At 32.8% G+C, this 26,799-nt stretch overlaps 1 protein-coding gene across 13 annotated transcripts in view; it reads left to right on the forward strand.

The window, feature by feature from the left end:
* MIA2 (MIA SH3 domain ER export factor 2) overlaps window positions 1-26,799 on the forward strand; it is an 84,304-nt gene that overhangs the window by 53,642 nt on the left and 3,863 nt on the right. For 8 of the 13 annotated variants that reach the window (XM_019713645.2, XM_074328173.1, XM_074328177.1 and 5 more), the window contains 5 exons: window positions 2,892-2,959; window positions 4,177-4,259; window positions 5,922-6,050; window positions 9,592-9,750; window positions 25,228-25,350. In XM_019713645.2, the coding sequence (XP_019569204.2) occupies window positions 2,892-2,959; window positions 4,177-4,259; window positions 5,922-6,050; window positions 9,592-9,750; window positions 25,228-25,350 (562 nt within the window). The remainder of the gene's footprint in view (window positions 1-2,891; window positions 2,960-4,176; window positions 4,260-5,921; window positions 6,051-9,591; window positions 9,751-25,227; window positions 25,351-26,799) is intronic. The other 5 variants (XM_074328174.1, XM_074328182.1, XM_074328183.1 and 2 more) reach the window with 1 other exon arrangement.

Raw genomic sequence — 26,799 nt, forward strand, 5'->3', positions numbered from 1 at the left:
TGATAAACATTAAGAAAAAGACCATCATGAGAAATGGCATGTCAGTACTCCAGAACAGCTGTGTAATGAAATCATAAGGATGCAGATTTTGACCGATTATAAAAGTGATCCCTCTAACACGTAGAACTGCTGTAATAGCCAGCCTGTGGAGGACTTGTCCCAAGCATCTTTAAGGGCAGACAGTTTGCACAGTGGGTGAATACATGGGGTCTGGAGGCGGCCTGTTGTGGTTGGTATCCTGGCTTCATCACCTATTACCAGTTTCCTTACTATAAAATAGGGACATCCTTAGTACCTATTTCATTGAGTTATCGTAATGATTAAGTAAGGCAATTCTTGTAAGGTATTTAGCTAGGTGTCTGACACATAGTAAGCGCTCAGTAAATATTAACTGTTACTATCATTGTTATACTGAAGCTTGGAAGATATTTCTTAGGCATGGATATTTTTTGGAGTGGAGACTCCAGCTTAGGGTGAGAAATTAGATATATTGAATGTCAAGGTCCTTTCCTTGACATTTTGTATATTCTGTAGAGAGTTCATTGAGTAAGACTTTGTATATTCTGTATTGAGAATTCATGTGAAGATTTGTTATTGAATTAAGCTGGGCTTGGATATGAACTTAGTCTTTTTCACCACTCCTCATCACTTTCTAAATATAAATACTCATATGTTGATTATTTTTTAAAGATGGATAGGAATTGATGTTTATTAATATCTCTCATGTTCTAGGCACTGTACCTAAAGGCATTTTATATACATTACTCATTCAGTCCACACAGTAACTCTGTGTGGAGGTATTATAATTCAAGTTTTACAGATGAGGAAATAGCCCAAGGTCACATAATTAGTGGAGATTGAAATGTTAACCTTTAAATTCCAAGTCTTGTGTTTTTTCTGTTACTTTACTTTGAACTTCTTAGTAAATAATGACACTGACTTTAAAATATGTCTCAAAATGAAGATATTTTTCAGATTTTATAAAACTAATACATACTCATTAAACAAATATTCAGACCATATAGAAAGATACAAAGAAGTAATCAGTATTATTTTCATTTATTCCATATTTTTTTGAATACATTTAGACATAAAAGCACATAAATATTTTAAAAAATGGAATCATATTATATAATGTTTTTTAACCTGTTTACTTAATCAGATATTTTTCTGTGAATGTTTCATAATTTATATAAACCTTTTCCTTTTGCTAAACCTTTAGTTTGTTTCCATTTTTTTACCCTTATAAATAATTTCACAATTTCAGTTGTTATTTTATCTAGTGAGCATTTTTTTGCTCCATCCTGTGAGATTTAATCTTTTCTTTTGAACTCACAGAGTACTTTGTTTATTTGTGTCCTATGGCAAGTACTGTGTTCATTTATATTTGTCCTTAACACAGATTAAGCTTCTAAAGATAGGGACTATTTCTTTTTCCTTAGCACCTGTACTAATGGAATGCTTTTTGCATATTGTAAGTATTCACTATCTGAATACAGTGTTTTAGATTACATTGTGGTCATTCACTGAAATTATAGTTTTATCTAGCCTTTGGGTGTAAGCTTTTCAAAAGTCTGTAGTCATTTGCCATCAGTTTATTTTTATATTTTTTTGTTGTAGGTATATCATTAACACATACTATCCTATAATCATAGTAGAACTTTTGACTTATTAACTGTACATTTTTTGTGCCTTATCGTAAGGGTACATGTGTTATACTATGTAGAAAATATTTAGAAGTAATTTTGGTTCTACATTGTTAAAAGTTAAATGAATTGGCATTTTCGTCACTAAAATTGTTGTGGTGTAATTTTTTTATTTGTTAGTACAAAATTGATTACGATTATGTACTGGAAAAGGATTTACACGTGGAATCCTTTTAATAATGAGTGCTAAAATATGGTTAAGCTATATTTTTGTGTGAATATTTACATAATTTATTCTTTGCCAGTTAAAGTCAGTTCTCATGTAGTTCACAACTTTAAGTGAGCACAGTGATAGTATAGTTCTTTAACTTGTAAAAAGTTATGGTTATAGACTGAGTTGATTTACCTATCGTATGATAGATACATTAGCCCTAGAATTCCGTGAGTTCAGCTGGTCTGATGTTCCACACACACTGCTGCCTCTAATCTGGAGAATCCACAGAATGACTAGGAAACGAGCAGGAGTCTGTATAGGTTTAACCTTTGACCACAACTATTTGGGAATATTGCATGTTCTTGGTAATTATTATAAGTGTGAGCTTTGTTTTCTATAACACAAATTCTGATTTCTAACCTTTTATTTTACTAAATAAAAGTGTCACTAAACAAATGTAAAAGACTATAGGAATATTATTGCATATAGTGCCATGTACTTAGTAGACTTCCAGCATGGCTCTGATTGTATTCAGCCATTTGAAAAAATGGCCTTTACTGGCATGCTGTGAAACTGTTTTAGATCTTTATGGTTTCACAGAATTACAGTGATTCTTTCCAGAGGTGGTTACCTTGTTCCATAGCCAGTGCTGCTATGCATAATACTCCTGAGTCTCCATTCCCGTTACCCTAAGCCTGGGTCCTTACCGTTGCTCTCTTCATTCTGTTTGGATATTTACAGCACCAAATAATGCTAATCCTTGACTTCACATCGAGATAACAGCTTTTATTGGCAAGTACCTGATTGAACTCCATCCAGCCTTAGGCTCATATCTTCTGGTTACAGGAAACTCATGCCCTTTTAAAATTATTCCCTAAATTAAAATTGTTTTCCATTGAAATTTTCAATTTACAGAAATGGATACTTACTTAAATGACTATGATATTTATATGCCATCATATTTATGTATGTGTATCTTTCATTTTAAGTTTGTTTAAAAAGTATTTGTAAAAAATATTATTTTCTTTAAGTTGGCAGCTCGGACTGCTGAAAGAAACCTCAATGATTTAAAGAAAGAAAATGCTCACAACAGACAAAAGTAAGTATCTTAGGGGGAACACTTTAAAAACTAGTTATTACTTTTATTCTTAGTTGTTATTTTATTAATAATACTCTTGTAGCGATAAACAAGAAAATTTGCAGTAAATCCAGCATATCTACTAGTAAAATATCTATTAGTTTTACTAGGATTTGTTAGAATTTTTCATTTGAAACACTTGTCTTAGGTCTAACAGAAGGAAAGTGTTCACTGATTCTTTTGTAAAAAGTGTAACAAAACTTAAGAGAAACAAAACAGGGTGGGTAGAGGGAGACTTTATGGGATGGAAAAAAGAAAGGATAACTCTCTCTGACATAATAATTCTCAGAGTATCAGCATCTTTTAACGGGTTAATGGGATAGAATAAATGTTTATTATTTCTTGTATCCCCTGGCTTTAATGTATCGAGTAGCATTACTTTATAATAATAAAATGAAAAGGAAAGTAAAAGTGTACAATGTATAGGTGAAGGGAACAGTAAGTGCTTTTCTTTCAGGATTGTAACATTCTTCCCAGAGTGTTATAATTTCTTGCCAGAATGTACTATTAACATTATCCAATATTAGCTTTAGTCGTCTTAGTTGCCTTTTCTACTCAGAAATTAAAAACAAATGATGAAATATTTTATTTGAGTTCTGATGGTCAAGAACTAGAAATAAGATTCTTTTAAAATAGCACATTTCTAAGATAGAAAGTTTCTAAGATAAAAATATTGTAGCATGAGTTTAATTGGATTCCAATTTTATGTTATGGTTGGAATCCTATGGGTAACATTACAATGGGAAACATACATCACTTAGAGACAGGAGTCCAGTGTTTTAATCCTGGCACTTTCATTTTGAATAAATTATTTAAACTCCTAGCCTCAGTTTCTTTAGTTGAAAAATGATAGACTTGTACTGGTTGACGTTGGAGGACCCTTCTTAAAATTTGGATTGTGTGGTATTGTACTCTTCGTAGCCTGATTTTGAAGACAAAACAATTCCAAACCTCAACAAAATATCATTATCACTAGGCAAAGAGAAACTAGTTATCCTAAAATAAGTAATGGGGGTTATAGAAAGGTATTTTGGTCAGAATAATTGTAAAGGGTATGTTTCTTCCATGCAGATATTGAGAAAGTGAAGAGTAGCTTGTACTCGATAGTCTCATTTTTCTTGAAATGTGGGTGCTTCTTTTGGACAAGTAACTTAGAGATGTTTGTTCTTTATTTGCAGATTAACTGAAACAGAGTTTAAATGTGAACTTTTAGAAAAAGATCCTTATGCACTTGATGTTCCAAATACAGCATTTGGCAGAGGTAGTCTTTTTTTTTTTTAACTCCTCATTAAAAAATACATATATATTTATATATATATATATATATATATTGCACATACAGTTTTTATTAGTATAAATTTAACACTGTTATTTATAAGCATTTTAGATTTTTGAACTAGAGTTCTAATTGGAGTTCTCTCACAATCTCCTAAGTTTCTGAGTTGTGTTTCCCTAGCTCTACTGTAAATAATTGCTTCCTCACTTTCTCAGTGGGATTTATAAAATGATGTATATTTAGTACCTTGAGCTTTTTAGAAACTAAAGTGCTCGGCATAGTGTAAGGTACTCATTAATTATTTTGGGGGAGAATGAATAAGGAGTGCTTAAATAGAATAGCATTGTGACTGCTTACATAGTAGCTATTCTTTGGTATTAGCTTGAATTATAAAAATGAAAATTAAAACAGTTGGTTTTTAATTACTTAAATATATTAATTAAAAGGTGGGAAAGCCTGAGTAATCTGAGTTTTGATTGTTTTAATACCCCCAAAAGACAACCACTTCTTTGGAAGATGTATTTAATATTTCTGTTCACTCGTAAATTAGTTAGCATCTTTGATGATCTCATACTATTTCAAATAGTGTAAAATTTTCAAAATAATTTTGTTTGAATTAGAATTAAGTTTCTGAGGCAGTAAAAATAAACCTATCTTTATATAGGTCGAATCCCATTATAACAACCTTTGAAAAGTTACAAAAATCATCTTTGAGAGTCCAGTTTCATTAAAATGAAATTCTATTTCTACATTTTAAAAATATCAGATTATTATGAATTTCAAATAGTAAAAAAATTAGGAGAGGGAGGAACTATACAGAAAGAATTTTTGTCTGAAATTAATGCGGAAGTCTCAGGGAGGGTAAATAATGCTTTGATCTTTTGTTGTAACTACATTTGAATATTATATGAACTACATAATAAAATTTAGCATATTTTAAAAGTGTTATTTTGATGGTATGTAAGTTTGTTTGTTTTTTTATGTAGATTTTTGATTTTCCGAGGTATAACCATTATTTGGGAATGGTGAAGTTTGTAAAATGATAGGGCTCTTGGTCATATGGTTTATAGATAAAGTAATAATTTTTTTATGAATTAGTATATGTAAACTGACTTTTTCTGGTAATGAATTAAAAGTAATTTCTGATGCTTTAGAGTATTTTATGCTTTTCATATTCTGAAGCTTTACTCAAACAATTCATGGCCCACCACAGGCTATCAGGTCCCGATTTAAACTGAGCCCTTCCATATTACAACCCTCACCAGCTGAAATATCAAGAAGTGTACTGCCATTAAAAACCAAACCAAACCAAACCAACTTCATGCCCCCCCAAATCTTATAACCCCCAAAATATCACCAGTATCCTTTGGTTAATACTTCATGGTTATATATGTATATTAATTATCAAGAGGATAATGTTTTTATTGACTAAAATATACATTTGGTAGACAGACTTTATGGAACATAGGGTTCCGTATTTAATTCTATCCCATGTTAGCAAAACCTAAGGCATAGTTGGTGATCAGGACATGGATTAAACTTAGTTGGCAATAGGATGACCTGGTGGTAATTGTTGAAATGGGATTCTAATCTATAGTGTAGCTAATTGAAACTATGAATTTAAATATGCTGTTTTAATTATTCCAGAGCATTCCCCATATGGTCCCTCACCATTGGGTCGACCTTCATCTGAAACGAGAGCTTTTCTCTCCCCTCCAACTTTGTTGGAGGGTCCACTCAGACTCTCACCTTTGCTTCCAGGGGGAGGAGGAAGAGGTATATTGTTTAAACATCTTTATTACTCTAGATTTCTTCCTTACTTTACATTTTCAATCTCAACTTATCTTTAAAACGATCTTTAAAATAATCCTTTGGAAAATACAGGCATTCCTTGCACTTATTTTGTGGGTTAGTTTTTTTTGGAAATTATGACATCTAATTTTAATATTTTTCTCTTAGATACAGTATTATAATACATTACATTTTGGTCAAGCACTTATTGTGTATCTTTTTTAAATCATATTTTGATTTCTTAAAAACTATATATTATACTACAAAATATAAAAGTTTATAAAGATTACCCAAAATAACAATATACTGTAGCATAAAATTATATTTTAATGTAACATTATTAGAATGTAGAGTTTTAAAAATCTTTGTTACTTCATTATCATGATCTTTTTATTGTAGAAAATCAAAGTGAAAGGACCTTTTTTTCAAATTGAGGAATTCAGAATTGCTTTATTGTAGGTAGTTTTCATGGGAACCTTAAATGAGACCTAAATAATTTCTTAATACTTTAAAAAAACAACTTAAGATTGTCTGCCCATTTGTGTTTTTGAAAAACCAACCTAAGATTGTTACCCGTTTGTGTTTGAGAATTTCCTGGGCTACTTTAAGACTAAGCATTAGCTGTTGGTTTTTCTGCATTTACTTCATTAGCTCTCACCCTGGTGTTATCTATGTACCTGGAGTTTTCCTCTTTTGATCTATTACCATACTTTGTTCACTCTGTCAAGTTGCTTTACAATTTTCCCTTAAATTGTGGCAAAATTCAAAGATAGAGAGCCCTGTCTATTCCAAAATCAAAAGTCATAGGTTTTTAGCCCGTCTGTTTTATAAGAGCTGATAGCATTTTTCACCAGTATTACATCTCTATTCCCCATTTTTATCAGTAATTTTAGCATATTGAATTTGAGAGGAACAAAAGTAATGAGACCAAATAAAACAAACTAAACCTAACATACCAAAGCTCAAATATTCACTTGGATGTTACCCATTGAAGTAGTCTCTCAGAGAGAGTGTGTACTGCCCTGTTGAAGCTGTCATTATTTTAAATATCTTTAGAACTCTTTCTTTGGAATTGCCTTCAAGAGTATGAAACAAAAATAAATTTTCCTCCTTTATGTTCATGAGATATTCTCTCTTTTCCCGTTTCTTATTTATATCCTCTTTCCCCATCCTCAGTTTGCTAAACTTCCCAGTACCACAGTTGATTCGGCCAATAGCCTGGTGACACTTTTATTGGCTTTGAATCGAAAGTTCCAGGGAAAGAGATTGAGTTGCAGACTGACACTTGGAACCCTAGGAGAGCTTTTTTTTTAAGCACTCTAGGAAGGGGACTAATTCTGAAATACACATGTGCACTGCAAATGCCCTAAATCCATTCCTCCACCTCCCCAATTTTTTGCCTTGACCTACAGCAAGAAATAGATTTTATATCATCACATTACATACTAATATAAATATAATTGAAACCAGTTACACGAAATAGTACTTCCATTGATTAAGACTAAATTAATTTCATACACCAAAATGGGTTGCATCCAGCAGTCTGAAAAACAGTGCCCTAGAAATAAGGGTATAATTGGCTAGATTGTGAATCACTGGAAGTTGAATGACATAAGTCAAGGATTGCTTGTAGTCAATTGAATATTTGAAATGAAAATAAAAATTATCTTTGATTTCTCCTCTCCTATTTAAATTCCTTTCCTTTCCTTTATAATTACTTTCAAGATAATATGTGTCTAGGTTATTTGCAAAGGTGTTTAACTACTTGTTAGAAAAGCTACAGAGGTTTTAGGTAAGTAATCAGCAGGTGTTAAAAGACTTGCTTTGAACTGAAAGTTTCTGTGATCCGCCAAAGAAGGATGACTAGTACCCTTCCTTTTTCTTCCTTTTATTACCTTTTTAAATTTGAAAGTTTGGATGAGATGTGTGTTTGAATAAAATTGAGTATACGGAAAATAATTTCTTTTTAGAGTAATTGTATATAACATTTGGTCTGAATGAAAAATTTTAACCTTTAGCACTTTCCAGTTTGTAATTTTTCACTTGGTAGTCAGTTAGTTGGCCTGTACTTGGTCTTCTGGAAGTAAGCAGTCAGAAAGCCTGTGAATCTCTCCTTAAAGAACTGTGCTTCACTCGAGATGAATTTAGCATAATTGACTCTAGTACATTTCTTACCAATTTTCTGCTTTCCTAGCCTTTTTTTACCTAATGGACTGATTAGAAGGATGAACAAGCTAGAAGGAAAGATTTGGGGAGTTTAATAGAATGTATAGCTATAAGGAAAAGAGATAGCTTACCTTCTAACATAAACGTCAGTTTACCTCTTGACTCTACAGAAGAGAGCAGATAGAAAAACATTTTAGAAGATAACTACCTATTTAAAAAAAAAATGCATAAACTGATTTGCACAAATTACCAATAAAAGGTCAAATTAATTTTTGTTCCCTCTTTTTAAAGGAGATACTGAAATATGGGAAGCATTTTAGAAAGACTTCTATTAAAAAATGGTGTGTTTTTTTTAAAAGCTGTCCCTTGAAAGGAACAAGCTTTTGTTTTCTGGGCCGTATAATTTTGAGAAGACCTCATTTACTTCTCAAAGATGGACAAATGCGGTATTAATATATTGTTATTTAGTGTTAAAAAATTTTTTATATTTGTCTTTTCTATTTTCATTGAATAGGGATTATTAATTGAGGTACTATCCTTTCTGTAGTCATAAGAAGGGAATTTTAAAGTGATTCCCCTTCTTTTTTATTGTAAGCATAACAAATTTTCATATCCAAGTGACTATTACTTTGCTTGAAGTGTTTGTTCCAATAGTCCTATTGCTGCTGAAACTCTTGGTAGAGACTTGCCTTCAGAGCTATGAGCTCTTTTTGAAGGTGAATTTGATATATAAAAATTGCTAAAAGCCATTTATAGCCAAATTTATCTTATGGCATAAAGTTTGTAATCAGACTGGTTGAAATCATTTTTGGGCAGAAGTAGAGAGTCATATTACAACATTGAGATGCAGTTTCTTGAGTAGCTCTAAAGTTAATCTGAGTACATTTCCAAAAGGGTTTTTCTAAAAACATACTTTGAGTAGTCACAGAATTATTGAAATATGTGTATTGCCCCTAAGATGGTTGTTTTAAAGGAATCATGCTGTTTTTGACTACTGGCATATTAGCTTAAGCAACACAAACTTCATTTTATAACTATTTTATTACACCTGGTTTAGAAATCTTTACTTTGCAATTTACTTTCTACATTTACTTTTCAAACATGATTTATAATTTGTAATTTAACTACTGATTTTATGTGTAACACAATTATGGTAACATTTAAAAACAAATTTTGTAGTGTTTATGCATGTGGCAGAATTTTCCTAGAAATGGCTTTGGTGGGATAGTTACAGTCTAATGGGTCTTAGGAAAGCTTCATTGGAATCTGACTGTTGTCACTTTTAAAAAAGTGTCTGGAATTTGATGATAGGTCTTATACTTTTTTAGATAAAACAATTGTATTTTTTTTCTTTAATTAGGCTCCAGAGGCCCAGGGAATCCTCTAGACCATCAGATTACCAATGAAAGAGGAGAACCAAGCTGTGACAGGTTCACTGATCCTCACCGAGCACCTTCTGACACTGGGTCCCTTTCCCCTCCATGGGAACAGGATCGTAGAATGATGATCCCTCCATCAGGTGTGGAAAGAGTATAGTTATTATTTATATTTGAAAGGCAACCAGTATGTGCAACTTACAGCAATGGAAGAAAAGAGTACATGTGTGCCCTGTATTAAGAAAAACCATGATATTATGTATTAGAACATAATAACAACACAAATTTCCAAACAAACTAAGTGAGGGTAATTGTTCACATTACAGAAAGCTGTTTTACGCCCAGTCCCACCCCCTCCCCTCCCCCCATGGAATACCTTTATTGTTTTTGTTGCTTATGGAAAATACATGCTTATTTTAGAAAATCTAAACAATACAGAAATATGTAATTAGGAAAGTGAAAAAATCCCCCTTATCATCTTAGCATGCCCTTTCCAGAATTACATCTTTTAGGAATTTTTCTTTTTTGGTATGCATTCATAAACATAGATATACAAATTCCTTCATCATTTTTGTGCAATTACACTATCCACTCTCTTTTAATTACCTTTTTTTATTGAATAATGTATCTTAGATATCTTGCCAAAGTAAATATATTTACCAGAAGAATCACAGCAGAATATCCTGAAATAATGCAATTACTAGTTTCATAATAGCCCCTACTCTCCCAAGGTCCCTACTCTCCCAAGGAAGGTATTTCAAATCATTTCTGTAGTTTGCTCACTTTTATTTATGCCCCTTATTTCAGGGACATTGTTATGTGAAGTTAGCTATGCCTGCTTTGAATAAATTAGTTACATTTAAAACAATAAATACTATTTCATATTTTTTCCTGAGAAACTGGAGAGGGAAGAATATGATGGTAAACTTTAATTCCAAGAGTTAGCCTTTGCTGTGGTAGTATGTGTCTGTTCTGAAAAGTGATGGCTCCTTATACTGTGGCTTCTCCTGTGTTTGATATCACTAAAGATAGAAACTTGTGTTACTTTTATTCACAACACCTACAACAATGCCAGGTACATAGTATATGCCCAGTAAATATTTGTTGAATGAATACCCAAATAATTCTGAGAAAGCTGAGTATTGTTTCTTAGTGTTTTTATATTTAGAAATATATATGAGGTGACTGACAAACTTAAGAACTTGGAAAGGGGTGCCATAGAACATCTCTGAAAGATACCTTCTTGACCTTTAATTTAACATTCATTTAAAAGCTGTGATTAAAAATAAAGATTAATAAAGTACAGCCCTTGTCCCAGGGGACTTTATTGTAAGATTTCGGCAGGTATCATGTCTCTATATCTGTGTAGAGGACTTTCCTTTAGAGAATGCAAAAGTTATTAGCACCAAAAGTCTCTGTCATACTTTGTCTTCCTAAAGTATCATCTAGTGTAGTGTTCTCAAACTTGGCTTATCATCAGAAATAACCTAGGGAACTTTAAGAAAAATGCAGATATGTGGGTCCAACCTCAGATCAGACTTTCTGAGCATGAACTCAGGAGGTGAGGCCTGTATTTCTAAAAAACTCCATAAAGGTTCTGAGGAAAATTTAAATTGAAAAACCACAAATCTGTCCATAAGCCCTTATTATATGGAGAAGGGAACTGTGTCACGAAATAGATTAGCTGGCAATCTTAGGTTAAAATAGTTAGCTAGGAGAATAGCTCAGGCTAGAACTCAGAGATCAATGACTTTGTTATTGTTGTTCATTTCACCAAACTAGAAAATATTTTACATGTCCTTTAAAATTTGTCTGAAACCTGTAATTTTTCAGACCTTTTGATATTGTCTCACAGATCCCTGAGTTTCTTTTCATTTTGTTTCCAGTTTTTTCTCTTTCCTTGTTTGGTTAAACAACTTCTGTTAATCTATCTTCAAGTTTACTGACCCTTCCCTCTGTCATCTCTATTCTGCTATCAAGCCCATCCAGTAAAAGTTTTATTTATGTATTTATTTATTTATTTATTTTTAATTCAAAAGCTATTTATTAGACATTCAACCTAAATTCTAAATTATTTCACAGAAGAACACAAGTATGAGCCTACATCAAAATGAAAGTGCGGGAATCATTTAGAGTCTATTTAAGGTCTATGCTCATTTCCTTATTCTAACCCATATTAAAGGATCAATGATAAATCAATGGATTAAATAAGTCAGATCAACCAGATGAGCTCTAAGTGGTCCTACAATTAAACTCAAGTCAGTTGTTATTTGATCTAAAAGTTTTATTTTAGATAATGTATTTTTCAGTTCGAGAATTTCCATTTAGTTCTTTTTTTTATTATAGTTTTGATTTTTCCGCTGAGATTTATTTTTTAATTCATTATAAACTTTTTAATCCTCACTGAGCATAGTTTTATAATAGCTGCTTTAAAATCTTTGTATGATCATTCTAACATCAGGGTTATTTTGAGGATAACCTGTATTGATTGTTTTTTCCTTTAAGCATGGGTCACATTTTCCTGTTTCTTGCTATTTAGAGTAATTTTGGATTCAAAACATTGTGAAGACTCTGCATTCTACTATATTTCTCTGAAAAGGGTTATTGGTTTTGTTTTACAACACAGGTTGGTCAAATTATAGACTGTTTTTTTCCTGAGTGGGCAGCAGCTCAAATATCAGTTCTGTTTTTAGCCTCTTCTGAAAACTGCTTAAGTTTGCCTCACACATGTGGGTCATAGACTTGGGCAGAAAACTCGGAATTTTGAGCTCTACTTCTCTGACTTCCTTGGGCTCTGTCATTTATTTTTTGAATCCAGAAAGTTCTGTGAGTTTTGACCGTTCTGTCAAAACACTGTAAAAATGGAAAACTCACCTCATGATGGTCCCTTCTCCCAGTTCCCACTTGTTTACCTAATCTGCCTACTTTTTTTCATGTATAAGAGCCTTCAGGTAGTTATTTTTTGTGTATTGACCGGAGTTACTATATGTGGGAGGGTCAGTCTATTATGAATGTAATGGAACCTAGTATCCATTACTTTAAAAGTCTGACTAAAAATTCAAAATTGTGAGCTTCTAAATTGATATGATAGATGATACCTATCGTATTCGTTTTACAGTGTGTCTCCAAATAATGTACCTGATCCATTCGGTTTGACATAAGAGTCACTTAAGTCCATTGTAATCTCAATGAAATAAGTAATTCTACAGACAAAGCAAAGGAATTTTACATACTATTCGGAACTTTATGGTTGAGTTGCACTAAATGTCTCCTGAGGTTCTAGAATGAACGTAGTTTGAATTGGAGTAATGTTGATGAATGCATTTAGCTATTAGCCCTATTCTCACCAAGAGTAAATTTATAAAAACATTCTATTTGCTCTTGGTGCTTCTCTGTCCCATCTAAATAGTCACTGAGCAGGTTTCTGTGTTGGTTCTTTTATTTTGTATTACAGTTAGCTAATTGGTAAATTAGAGCATTGAACAAGGAATGAGGAGACTTGGGTTTTTATCTTGTCTTTACCATTAATTTCTTGTGTAATCTTGAGCATTTCATTTTGCTTGTCACTGTTTTCTCAGCTATAAAATAAGGACTTAATGTAAAATACAGGGGTATTGATAATCTAAAGTAATCCCATTTCTGATGGAATGGGCACTGAACAAGGTTAAGTCACATTGGTTAAATTTTTGTTGCAGTTTAGTATTTATTAAGAATTTATAATGGGTTGGTTATTTCCAAAACATATTCCTGTTAAAATTCTTACTCTGATTGCTGTATGACATATGAGTATTAACAACTTGTATTATGCATCAAAAACATCTTTTCTGCTAAAATTGTAAAGATTTCTAACTAAATTCATAAGTAAAAATAAACTGAAAACTGTCACTTGATTTGAATGCTAATTATACATGTATACTCAAATTGTGAAAAAAAATCAAGTTATATGCTTAAGAATACTTGCACTTTTCTGTATGTGTACTGCATCTAAGAAGGGTTTTTTTACTTTTGATTTTAAAACAAAGAGTCACAGAGTAACCTGTGACTCCCTTTTTTCACTTTCTCCCTTCTTTCTTTTACTGTTTTTACTGTAATAAAATAGCTTTTTATTACATTTATAAATTATTACATAATCAGAATCATCTTGTGACGTACAACTATATGGGAACTTCAAAAATAGGAAAGTTTAAAGAAATAAATAAAAACTACAGTTGAACCATGGTCCCCTCCTGGCACATATAACACTTATTTTAGAAGTTATCTTTGTAAGCATGAATTTGTTAGAAAAACATTCCAGTTTTGTTTTGCATAGGTCATGGCTATTTTTCAGTTTGCTTTAGGGTTCAGTGATTTGTTAGATACAGGTTCATGTCCAGATGCAAAAACTCTTTCATCCTAGGAAATAACCATAATTTAGTATTTATCGGCCAAGGTAAGTCTGTAGAAGTTAATAAAAACATTTTTTAAGGCTGTGCCCAAATGCAAAGAATAGTTGGAATTCAGAAAAACACACGCGTCAGAAAGGTTGAAATTAGTCAGTGTATCTTTCCAATGTTTTATTTATTCCTATTGCTAGTTAGAGATATGAGCTGCATTCCTAACATTCATACCAAACTTTTACATTTCTGAGCTTATGACCTATATTGACATATTAATTTTTGGTTCACTGATTTTTCTTAGCCAGCTTTAGGTTTAGATATATTTCACCTCGCTAGCTACTTCAGAAATGAGCCTCTTAAGTTCAATGTGATCTGTCTGTCTGTCTATCTATCTGTCTATCTATCTGTCTATCTATCTATCTATCTATCTATCTATCTATCTATCTATCTATCATCTATCGATCGATCGATATCTGTAGTTCTGTTTTCACAAATTTATACAGAAGGGGAGTGATCATAGCTTTGAAATGATTTAAATGGGGACCTATAGACCATAGATTTAAAATGGGACCTATAATGTGGGTACTGAATGTATCGCTAGCCCTTCAATGGGAAAGGTTTCCTTTCTATTTAAGTTCAGTTTCCATTTCCTTAGGAAAGGAAGCCTTACCTGACCTTTCTGACTAGCTCAAGTCCCCTTGTTATGTGCTTTCAAAGCACCCTCTAACACTCCTTCTTGTATTATATTATGTAGTATTATCAGGGCTCAAGAAGAGTCCTGCTTCCCACTAATGATTGTGTCTTTTAAGATTTTTCTTAAATTTTAAAATATTTTAGTTTAAAACACTTATGTTAAAAATAATAGGACAACTAACATAACTAAGTTTCTGAAGAATATGGATTCTGTAGTTGTTTGAGATTACCAGGAATTAAGTCCCATTATGCATACTATGTAAAATTTATATATTCCCTTAACATCTTAGTACTTAGCAGAAATTTTTAAGATTTTCACGACTTCAGATGAGTAAACAGAAATAATTTAAAATGGTTCCATAATTCCAAGGAATCATTTGTTTTTTACACTGTTAAATACTCTGAAGAGGGAAAAAAACTTTCTTACCTTATATAGTCAGAAAAGATATTCTATAACTTGTCTTTTTTTTCTCATATATTCTATTATAGACATTTTGGTTAGAGGATCTATAAGTATAGATTATTTTCTTCAAATCAACATTTTCTCATAATTTTCAGCTGCAGACTTAATCTTCTTATAGACCAATAAATGTTTTAATTATCTTTTCTTCTAAAACTCTTTGTAGTATATAAATGACTAGTAAAGGTTAATATACCAATTTAACTACCGTATTAGAATAAGGCTTATTATGCTTTGACATAATTTGTGCACGGAATTGATTTGAATAGTCTACAGTGCAGTGTAGCTATTCATTTAACATTATTTTTGGTGTGTTTATAACTTAGATTGAATATTGTAGAGCAAGAATGGTTTAGGTGAAAAAACATTTGGACTTGAAGTTAAGAGCTATGGTTTCCAGTCTTCACTTTATCTTTTTGTGTGATTTTTGAAACTTGTTTCATCTTTTTGGGCCTCAGACCTTTTATACAGTGAGAGAGTTGAACTAAGTGATTTGTCTAGCTGAGTAATAATAAAATTTAGCCAGGTATTAGTGGTTAATATTGAGATCTTTAAGATAATTTTCAGTAGTTGGAAGACCAAATAATGTATAATGTCAGTAGAACCAAAGGCTATTAATCAGCACTTAAAACTTGTGAATCACTCTTCTCTAAGCACAATTAAAAAAGACACCTTTTTTAGTTTTTAAAAACTTTTTGCTGGGAGGCTTCCCGCTCCAGATCAAGCTATAATGTACTCGAATTGAAAATGTTGACACTAGTAAACTGTGATAAGTTATGTAATATCTAGAGCAACTACATACTAAAAAATCCATTTAAAAAGGTACATTCAAAAACACTATAGATCAGATAAATCAAAATGGAATTCTAAAAAATGTCCAAGTAGGGGCCGGCCGGATGGCTCAGTTGGTTAGAGCGTGAGCTCTGAACAACAGGATTGCCAGTTCGATTCCCACATGGGCCAGTGAGCTGCACACTCCAAGTCACTGAAGAACAGCGACTTGGAGCTGATGGGCCCTGGAGAAACACGCTGTTCCCAAATATTCCCCAATAAAATTGAAAAAAAAAAAGAAAAAGTCCGAGTGACTTATACGAAGGCAGGAGAAAGAAAACAGAAAAATCAACAGAAACAAATAGAAAACAAAAAATGGCAGACGTAAGCCCTAAAATATCAATAACTATGTTAAATATAAATTGTCTAACATCAGCAATTAAAAGACAGATTGGCAGAATGCATGAAAAAAAACGTACAAACAAACTATGACTCAACTATTTGCTGTCTATATAAAACTCATTTACATAGAACAGTACAGGTAAGTAGGTTGAAAGTAAAAGGAAGGGGAATGATATACTATGCACACGTTAATAAAAAGAAAACAAGAGTAGCTAATAGTAATATCAGATAAAGCAGATTTCAGAGCAAAGAAAATTACCAGGGACAGAGAAAGACATTACATAATGAAAAAAAGGATGAAGAAGACATAGCAAATCCTGAATGTGTTTATGTCAAACAAAAGAACTACAATGTATGTGAAGCAAAAAGTGATGAAACTGAAAGGAGAAACAGACAGTTGCACAGTTGGAGACTTCAGACCCCTCTCAACAATTGATAGAACAGCTACACAGACAATTCAGCAAGGATAGAGAAGAGCTGAATGATACCTAATCTTATTTATAGAATATATCACCCAACAACAGCAGAACACACATGCTTTTCAAGCCACAGTGGAACATTTCCCATGATTGATCAAATGCTGGGCCTGAAACAAACCTCAACAAATTTTAAAAAATTGAAATCATACAATGTGTTCTCTGACCAGAGAGGAATCAAACTAGAAATAATAAACTATTGATACATGCAACAATTTGGTAGATCTCAAAGGCATTATGTTGAGTGGGAAAAAAAGATCTCAAAAGGTCAGATACTGTATGATTCCTTGTCTGTAACATTTTCAAAATGACAAAATGATAGAAGTGGAAAACAGATCAGTGGTTGCTATGTTTTAGGTTTAGTAGGGGGAGGAGAGTGGATGTGACTAGAAAGGGTAGCATGGGGGAAATCTTGGTGATAATTTGATTGCAGTGTTGGTTACACAAATCTGCACATGCGATAAAATGGCAAGAACTATGTATATGCATGCATTGTACCAGTGTTAGTTTCTTGGTTATTATATTGCACTGTAGTTATGAAAGATGTAAACGTTGGGGGAAACTGGGTAAAGGTTTTGCAGGACCTCTCTTATTTTTGCAGTTCTGTGACTCTTTGTTTTAAAATCAAAGGGAAGGGGCTGGCCCAGTGGCTCAGGCGGTTAGAGCTCCATGCTCCTAACTCCGAAGGCTGCCAGTTCGATTCCCACATGGGCCAGTGGGCTTTCAACCACAAGGTTGCCGGTTCAATTTCTCAAGTCCCACAAGGGATGGTGGGCAGCGCCCCCTGCAACTAAAATTGAACATGCACCTTGAGTTGAGCTGCCTCTGAGCTCCCGGATGGCTCAGTTGGTTGGAGCGCGTCCTCTCAACCACAAGGTTGCTGGTTCGTCTCCCACCTAGGGATGGTGGGCTGCGCCCCCTGCAACTAGCAATGGCAACTGGACCTGGAGCTGAGCTGCGCCCTCCACAACTAAGATTGAAAGGACAACAACTTGACTTGGAAAAAAGTCCTGGAAGTACACACTGGTCCCCAATGAAGTCCTGTTCCTCTTCCCCAATAAAACCTTTTTTAAAAAAAGGTGAAAAAAACCCCAAAATCCCTTATTGGATTCAGTACACGTATAGAAAAGTGCAAGTATTCTTAAGCATATAACTTGGTGATTTTTTTCACAGTTTGAGTATACATGTATAACTAGCATTCAGATCAAGTGACAATTTTCAGTTTATTTTTACTTATGAATTTAGTTCGAAATCTTTACAATTTTAGCAGAAAAAATGTTTTTGATGCATAAGTTGTTAATACTCATATATCATACAGTAGTCAGAATAAGAATTTTAACAGGAATATGTTTTGGAACTAACCAACCCATTATAAATTCTTAATAAATACTAAACTGCAACAAAAATTTAAACAGTGTGACTTAACCTTGCTCAGTGCCCATTGCATCAGAAATGGCACTTTATTCTGTGAGTCTCTCATCCTTGCTGAAGTACAGTAGAAAAACAAAAACGTACAAGTGGTTTTTTAAAGCCTCTCTTTGAATCACAGCAGCTAACATTTGATTGACAGGTCACATGGCAGAATATAGAATTAGTTGGCAGGAAATATATTCCACCTCTTGAAGATAAGGATGCAAGGAGGGATAAAGAATTGAGGTCATGAATGCAGCTACCAGAGGGATTCTACTTTTGTAATGTTTTCACTTAGGATGTATGTATGTTTAAAAAACATATTTGTGTACTATAATTTCTTAGACTTTAGAATTACGCTTTGAAAGAAAGGAATACATAATATTTTTTGTTTAACTTTTCTAGTAGCTTTTAAGTAATTGTCTTGTTTTCTTTGCACTGGCTCTTGTTTATAAAGCTGTGCATATTAAGCAATCTTGAAGAGTAATAATTTCAGCAAGTTTTTAGAAAATCTTAAAATAAGATCTCTTAAATCCCATGTTTAGTAGTCACTAAAACATTTTAAGAGACATGGATATTAAAATATTTTTATGCCTCATATAAGCTGTATTAACATTTTCCAACAATAGTAACAATTCAAATAAGAAAAGTCATGCTAGAATTTAAATGAAAGCTTTTTGACTGGGGAATGAATTTGCTGAATTCTTGGCTTTTAGGCTTTTAGCTGATTTTTTTTTTTTCTTTTTAAAGATTTTCTTTTTTAATTGGGGAAGGGGAACAGGACTTTATTGGGGAACAGTGTGTACTTTCAGGATTTTTTCCAAGTCAAGTTGTTGTCCTTTCAGTCGTAGTTGTGGAGGGTGCCATTCAGCTTCAAGTTGTTGTCCTTTCAGTCTTAGTTGTGGAGGGAGCAGCTCAGCTCCAGGTCCAGTTGCCATTGTTAGTTGCAGTGGGCGGAGCCCACCATCCCTTGAGGGAGTCGAGGAATCGAACAGGCAGCCTTGTGTCTGAGAGCCCACTGGCCCATGTGGGAATGAACCAGCAGCCTTTGGCATTAGGCGCATGGAGCTCTAACCACCTGAGCCACCGCGACCCTTAACTGATTCTTGAGAATTGTATCTACAGGGCAGTTACAAAAAATTTATAGTGCAGGTATTAATCAGAGTAATGATTCATCACATATAAATGATTATGTGCATGAATTTAACAAGAAAAATATTGTATCTAAGTCATATGAATGTTTTATTGTGGTAGTATTTTAACTTAAAAAAAACAATAAGAAACAATAAGATAGTTTAATGAAAGCAGTTTTTATCATTTTTTTACCGTTTGGTATTCTTGATCTCTCAGGGCTCTTGGTCTTTCACTGCTCTAACTTGAATATCCTTCGATTTAGCTAGCCGTACAGCCTCCTTTTCCAACAGGGAGAAGTAATAGAAAATAATAAAGAATCTTAATTTTCAGCAAATCTTATGCAATGTAGAATAGACAGATATAAATTAAAGGGGAATTATGTCACTTACCCTTCTTGTACTTTTCAGAGCTTTAATATTCTTAGTTTTAATTGTTAAAAGAGCAGGGAGTATGTATGTGGGTTCTATTATTTTTGTCAGTGCTTATCTTTTACTGATTTGGGAAATAATGTTACGTGAAGGGTAGCAAAGAGACTTAGCAGCTATACCTTGGTGGTATTATCATGAATGAAATCTGGTCTTCAGCCTTGCATGTTTAAAAACTTACTTTGGTTTCTTTTTCTTGAAGTGCTGAACAAATAAGAGGCATACACAGCCAAATTGATAAGGGCAGTTTTAAATTTTACTTTGAGAAACAAAAGCAGGCTAAGCAGATCAAAACACTTTGCATACTTTAGAAGCACAGTTATAGCTTTTGCTTTACTGGCTCTGATTTGTAGACATTTATACAGACCATTGTCCTGCATTGCGAACTTTTCTTTCTAGACGATTCATTGGATAGAACTACAGTTTAAGTTAGGCGCATTTTGATCTCCTTGTTGGAATTTTGGAGCCTTCATAAACTTAGTAAGTTGTCCACAAAACTTCAGCAATGCTTTTATCCTCTTAAAGGATGATATTTACTTTAACATTGTTTCCAAATTTTGGGACTACCACTTTTTGGGGGAGTGTATATCTCTTGTATTACTTATATTGTATACTGATCCTGTATAAATTCTAATGATTAATATTTGGTTGATGAGTTACGCTATATATGTTTAGAGAAACTTTAAAATTCTGTGTTTAATTCTTCAGTTTTACCGGAGAGAGTAGATTGAGGAGAGATTAGGATGTGGGGACAAATGTAGACAATGTTTCAAAAAATTTTGTTTTCAATTAAAGTGAAAGGTGAGATGGTAGTTGGAGGAAGAGGTATTTTTGTTTTTTGAAGTTGGAAAATATTACATAGTTATTTGTCGATGAGACTAATCCAAGATAGAAGGAGAAATTGATGATGTATGGGAGAGGGTATAATTATAAAAGTGAAACCCTGAGTAGTAAACAAAAAGCATGGGATCGGGAAAATTGAGAAATTAGATAGGAGCTGAATCACTTTATCCATTGCAAAAAGAAGGAAGACAGAACAAGTGGGTACAGATGTGAAAATTGGGTGAGCATGACTGAGGATGTCTAATTGCATCACTTTTCTTGATGTGGCAGGATTATGAACTTGAGATGGGAGAGGAGGGGATTGTCAGAAATTTGGAGAGAGAAAAAGTTGTACAGTAGCCATTTAGGACAGTGAAGGAGCTCAAACGTCAGTGAAGTGTATGATTAGGGTAATGTTGTGTATCCATTTGAAATTTATGATCATAAATTTGAATGAGACCGGTCAGTACTATACTTTAATTATTCTAACACTCTTGAGAGTGTTATTCCCATTTTACACAAGAAACAAAAACACAGAAAATGTAGCAAAATTCTATATATTACCTACCAGATTTACATGTTAATATTTGCTTCAGGGGTGTGTGTGTGTGTGTGTGTGTGTGTGTGTGTGTGTGTGTGTGTAAATAAAACATAAAAAGAAATAGCACATGATATAAATGAGTTGAAGTCATCTATTTCCTTTCCCAGGACCATTATCTTCCTTGTTTTCCAGAGGCAACTATTCATAAATTTAGTATGTATAAACGTATCGTCCATATATATATTTTTTTCTTTTTAAGGAGGGCGCAGCTCACAGTGGCCCATGTGGGGATCGAACTGGCAACCTTGGTGTTATTAGCACCACACTCTAACCAATTGAGCTAAGTGGCCACCCCTTATATGACTTTTTTTTTTTTTTTTTCATACTTTTTTAACATTTTAAGTGTGTTTTTCTAGGACCTATCAGTTCCAAGTCAAGTAGTTGTTTTAATCTAGTTGTGGAGGGTGCAGCTCACAGTGACCCATGTGGGAATCGAACCGGCTGCCCTGATTTTTAAACAAAGTATATTTGTTTTATTAAGTTTATCATTGAATTATTTCCATTTTAATATATATAAGTTTATTACTTTAATTCCTATATAGTACTTCAGTATATAAATATACCCTAATATATGTATCCAGTCTCCTTTAATGAGCATTTAGGGTGTTTCCAGTGTTTACCATTACTAACAATGCTGCAATTAATACCCTTTTTGCACATACATTCTTTATAGATGACTTAAAAAATGAAATTTGGGGGTAATAGGAAATGCATATTTTTTATTTTAATAGATATTGCCCATTGTCTTCAAGAGTGGGTATACATGAAGTATTTGAGAGTAGCTAGTTCTTCAAAACTTGATGTTAAACTTTTTTTAATATTTCCAGTTAATTGAGTTAAAATTTTTATCTCATTTTTCTTTGTAGTTCTTTGATTATTAGTGAGTTTGAGCATCTTTTCATGTTTATTGATCATTTTTATTTCCTCCTGTAAATTGTCTGATCCATTTTATCTCTTGCTTAACAGGAATTCTTAGTATATTTTGGATACTAATCTTTTGTCTTTTGTAAATATTTTCTTGAGTCATTATTAATGGACATTATTATTATACATAAGTTTTGAATTTGGTTATAAATAAGTTAACCCATCTTTATAGAATTTTTAAAAGACCTATCCCTATATCAAAAAAGGTATTCTTTGTTTTCTCCTAAAAATTTAAAATTTTGTTTTGATTTCAAGCCTTTAACCAGGATTTTATTTTTGTTTTAGTGTCTAATGTGAGGAATTATATTTTTGCCATTGGATAGACAGTTAATATAATACTATATATTGGTTCATCACTTTAAATTATCACTTTTATCTTGAATTATCAATTTAAATTATCACTTTTATCTTAAATGTCCATATTTGCTTAAGTCTGTTTTTTAGACATTCTTTTTTTCTATACAGTGGTCTCTTTGTTCCACCATCATAACCTATCCATATTAATAGCTTTTTTCAACTTATTTCTGGAAATTTTCCTTTCCATTCCATTTAAATTCCTTAAGCATTAAACTATTTCTTCACATTCTGTTTTAAGTGAAGATGCTTATTGTAGTTGATAGTAACCAGCACTGAACCAAAAAAAAATTCTAACCCTTTATCCATCTTTATAGTTCTGTTTTCAACCATGTTGATGTTCTTGTTATGTTATAGAACCCCACAATGATTAAAGTAGGTATTCAGGGAACAATTGGAGTCCAAGTCTTGAAAAGAGATGAACAGCGTTTTTGTTTAAAACAGACCTCTTGAATTTTATTCTAATTCGTAGTCTGTGAAACTGCTTCAGAATTCCCTGTACACTTGTTCCCACTCTTTATTCATTTTTTCCCCTGATCCTTTTCCTTCTCTAGTATTTTCTTTCTAACCATCTTTTCTCTTATAAGGGTAGTACTGTGTTTCCCCGAAAATAAGACCTAGCCAGACAATCAGCTATAATGTGTCTTTTGGAGCAAAAATTGATGTAAGACCTGGTCTTAGTTTAGTATAATATAAGACCAGGTATAAAGTAATATAATATATAATATAATATATAATATAATACCGGATATAATATAATAATAATACCAGGTATAATATTATATAATATAATATAAGATGGGGTCTTATATTAATTTTTGCTCCAAAAGATGCATTAGAGCTGATTGTCCACCTAGCTCTTATTTTCAGGAAAACACGGCAGAAAACAAAGAAAGCAAAAAAGAAAGAAAGGAATCATTCATGTCCTTATTTTCCGTATTTCAGCCTTCCATTGGTCATATGCCTTCCACATACTTCCTCTTATTACATTGTATATATGTGTGTGTATATATATATATGTGTGTGTGTGTGTATAGTTGAGTTTGACCAGAATACCCTTGTTTACTTGTTCCTTACTTTTCTTTCAGGACAAGCTTTACCTCCTTGGTGATACCATTTCTGATTCCTCCAATTAGAATTAGACAGTCCACCACCTATCATATTAATTGTATGCCCTATTATTAAGGCATCGATCACATTGTATGTATTTGTTTCTGACATCATTAGTCTATAAGAGCACAGACTGTATCAAAATTAACTTTGTATCATGTATAATGCCTGGCATATAATAGGCCCTGGTAGATTTAAGGAATGGATTAGTTTTACCAGTGGAGGGCAACATGGGTATATGATTTATAAAATAGCTTGTAGCAAAATTTTGTGTCTCTAAAGTTGCTAATATTGTGGGGATTATTTTAGAAGCAAAATAATGATACAGTTTCTGAGATCTGGGTAAGAAAGAGTTGTGAGGTTTTCAGGTTTCTCCATTTTTATCCCCTTGCCCAACTCTGCCATTTAATTAATCCCATGTTTGAAGTAGAAAGGAAAAACTCAGTTTCGATCACGGGGCTTGGTATTGGCCTTTTCTTCCATTGGGCTAATTCAGACGCGTGGAGATAGCTCTTTGCTAAGATTCTGAAAGGGGGAGGACATGAGCCGTGAAGCCTATGTGGTTCTTCTCTTGAGTCACATTCCTTGACCCTTGGGAGCTGGTTAAATATAATTCTGTCAGCTGGTTGATGCCAGGTGTTTTCTTGCCTTTGTGTGGGAGAGTTGTCAATAAGTTCCCATGTGACTGAGTCAAATGAGGAGTGACATATCCAACATTGTATGGAGTTCACATGGTGAACCACTGTCTAGGACTGTTATGGAAGGTAGTTTGGGGCTATTTCTCCATACCTATAAGGATAAGAGAGAGTCACACAATTCACGCCCTTTGACCTTCCCCATATTTTTGGAGTTGGGCGTATGCATGCCTAATCTAGCAAAAGTCTGCCATCACCTATCAAAGATGAGTTAGACTACCTATATTTTTTTCAAGAGTGATGAGTGCCACAGGGACCCAGGAATAACCATTTTGTCATCTTAAATGACCCCTGGGGACAAAGGAGGGTGGCTGTAGAGGTACCTGAGTCAGAGTCTGTGCCCAAATTTGTGTCTGTCCAGATGCCCTTAATCTGAGCATTGTGAACCTTCCATTCATCTTTTGCATCAGAGATCTTCCCTTTTATTTTGGAGGGTGCTAAATTCCAAAATATTTAAGTTACTAAATTTACTAAAGTTACTAAAAATTTGATCACCACTAATGACCTCTAAATGATACTCTTTCTGTTTTGGTGACCATTTCTTTTGTCATTGTCTGTTGTGTTAAATTTCTTGCTATGCTAACAACATATTCTGTTTTTTCTTTCTTTGCTAGTAGCTATCTTTTCAGAATCATTTTGATACATTGATGTATCTACTTCTATTATTAAAATTGAAAGTTAAATGAATACATATGACTAAATTCTATTCATATATTCTGATTTACACATAGTAATTGAAACTTTAAAAATCCAGGATAGCATATTATACCTGTGTTTACTGTAAAAGCAAATAAAGTTATTGCCTTCAGTACAATATGTAATTTTCCTAAAATTGTTTACTATTGTCTACCAAGAATATGGTTCAGTCTTTAGGAAGCAAGAGAAATGTGTACATTCAACATATGAAACTTAAGTAAACTTTATTTATTTTTATACTAATGAAAATGCTTTAAAACTTGTTTTCTAGGCCAACCATATCCTGATCTAACTCATCCTCCACAAAGGCAAGACAGATTTTATTCTAATTCTGGTAGACTATCTGGACCAGCAGAACTCAGAAGTTTTAATATGCCATCACTGGATAAAGTAGGTAAGAAATACCTTGTGTGTGTGTATGAGTTTTTTAATAATGGTGGAAAACTAAATAATTAAAAGCTAAATAAAGGACTAGTATAATTGCTATTTCTGGTAGCTCTTAAAGCCAAAATCTCTTTCTTGAAAACTTCCTGATTTTATGTGTTTTGTTATATTGTATACATTCATGGCATCTGCCTATACATAGGTGATTGGTTTGGGCACCATGGTAATAGGTTTACTGTATGTACCTATGATGGAAAATTTTAGTGTGTTCCATGATTAATTTTCTAATTTTTCCAGTCCATTTACATATATTCTATTTACTAATCAGGGAAGTTAGGCTAATGTGAAAATCCACCAGAAAAATAATTTGGTACATGCTCTGTTGCTGGTTTAATCAGTTATCTTATCTAAACATTTCATACTTAGATAGATTTAACTAACATTTACTCATGAACCTACTATTTGTAAGGCATTCTTTTCTGTAAGCTACCTTACAGCAACCCACTGAAGTTGGGAAGTATGTATATCCAATGTGTGAATCAGAAGTGATAACATTAAGAATATAAAAAGATTAAAACATAAGTAGAACGTTAATATAAATTTATTGGTAAATGTTTCCTCAGAAAAGGGTATATATTTGGGGGAGGGAAAGACATTATTTGTTTAAAATGTTTATTACTTTAGAAAATTTTTTTGAGTAATAAGCAGAGAAGCAGACCTATGGCCTGATTTCTATTATTATTTATAATTGATTCTTTCTGTTAGGCTTTGGAAGTTGTTTTTCCCCGTTAATTCAAGCTCAATGGAATGAAAATAGATGTATAATTGAACATTTATTTATAAACTAGTGCTATATAAAATTTTGTGCATGTCAATTTTCCTGTAGTTGAACAATATCTGAGGAGATAATTTTTAAGTGTTTATTGTTTAAAAGGTGCCCTGCATTACATGGCAGACAATATAATTATAATAAGATATAGTTTATTATAATCGCATGAATAATTAAATAGGGGAGAAAGACATATATCTGTAATACTGGTCAGAATAGTAAGTCCCATTAGCGAATATGCTGTGTTCATAGAAAGCGAGAACTCTTCATCTAGTTGAAGGATCAGGGAAACCTCTGTGAAGGAAGTGTTGTAGCATGTTTCCCCAAAAATAAGACCTAACTGGACAATCAGCTCTAATGCGTCTTTTGGAGCAATAATTAATATAAGACCCGGTCTTATTTTACTATAAGACCGAGCCATGTAATATAATATAATACCCAGTCTTATTTTACTATAAGACCGGGTATAATATAGTAAAATATAATATAATAAATATCATATAATATATAATACTGGGTCTTATTATTAATTTTTGCTCCAAAAGATGCATTAGAGCTGATGGTCCGGCTAGGTCTTATTTTCGGGGAAACATGGTATGAGTTGCTTTTGAGGGAATTTGAAAAGTTAGT

This window comes from Rhinolophus sinicus, linkage group LG03, assembly GCF_036562045.2.
Source record: "Rhinolophus sinicus isolate RSC01 linkage group LG03, ASM3656204v1, whole genome shotgun sequence".
NCBI lineage: Eukaryota > Metazoa > Chordata > Mammalia > Chiroptera > Rhinolophidae > Rhinolophus > Rhinolophus sinicus.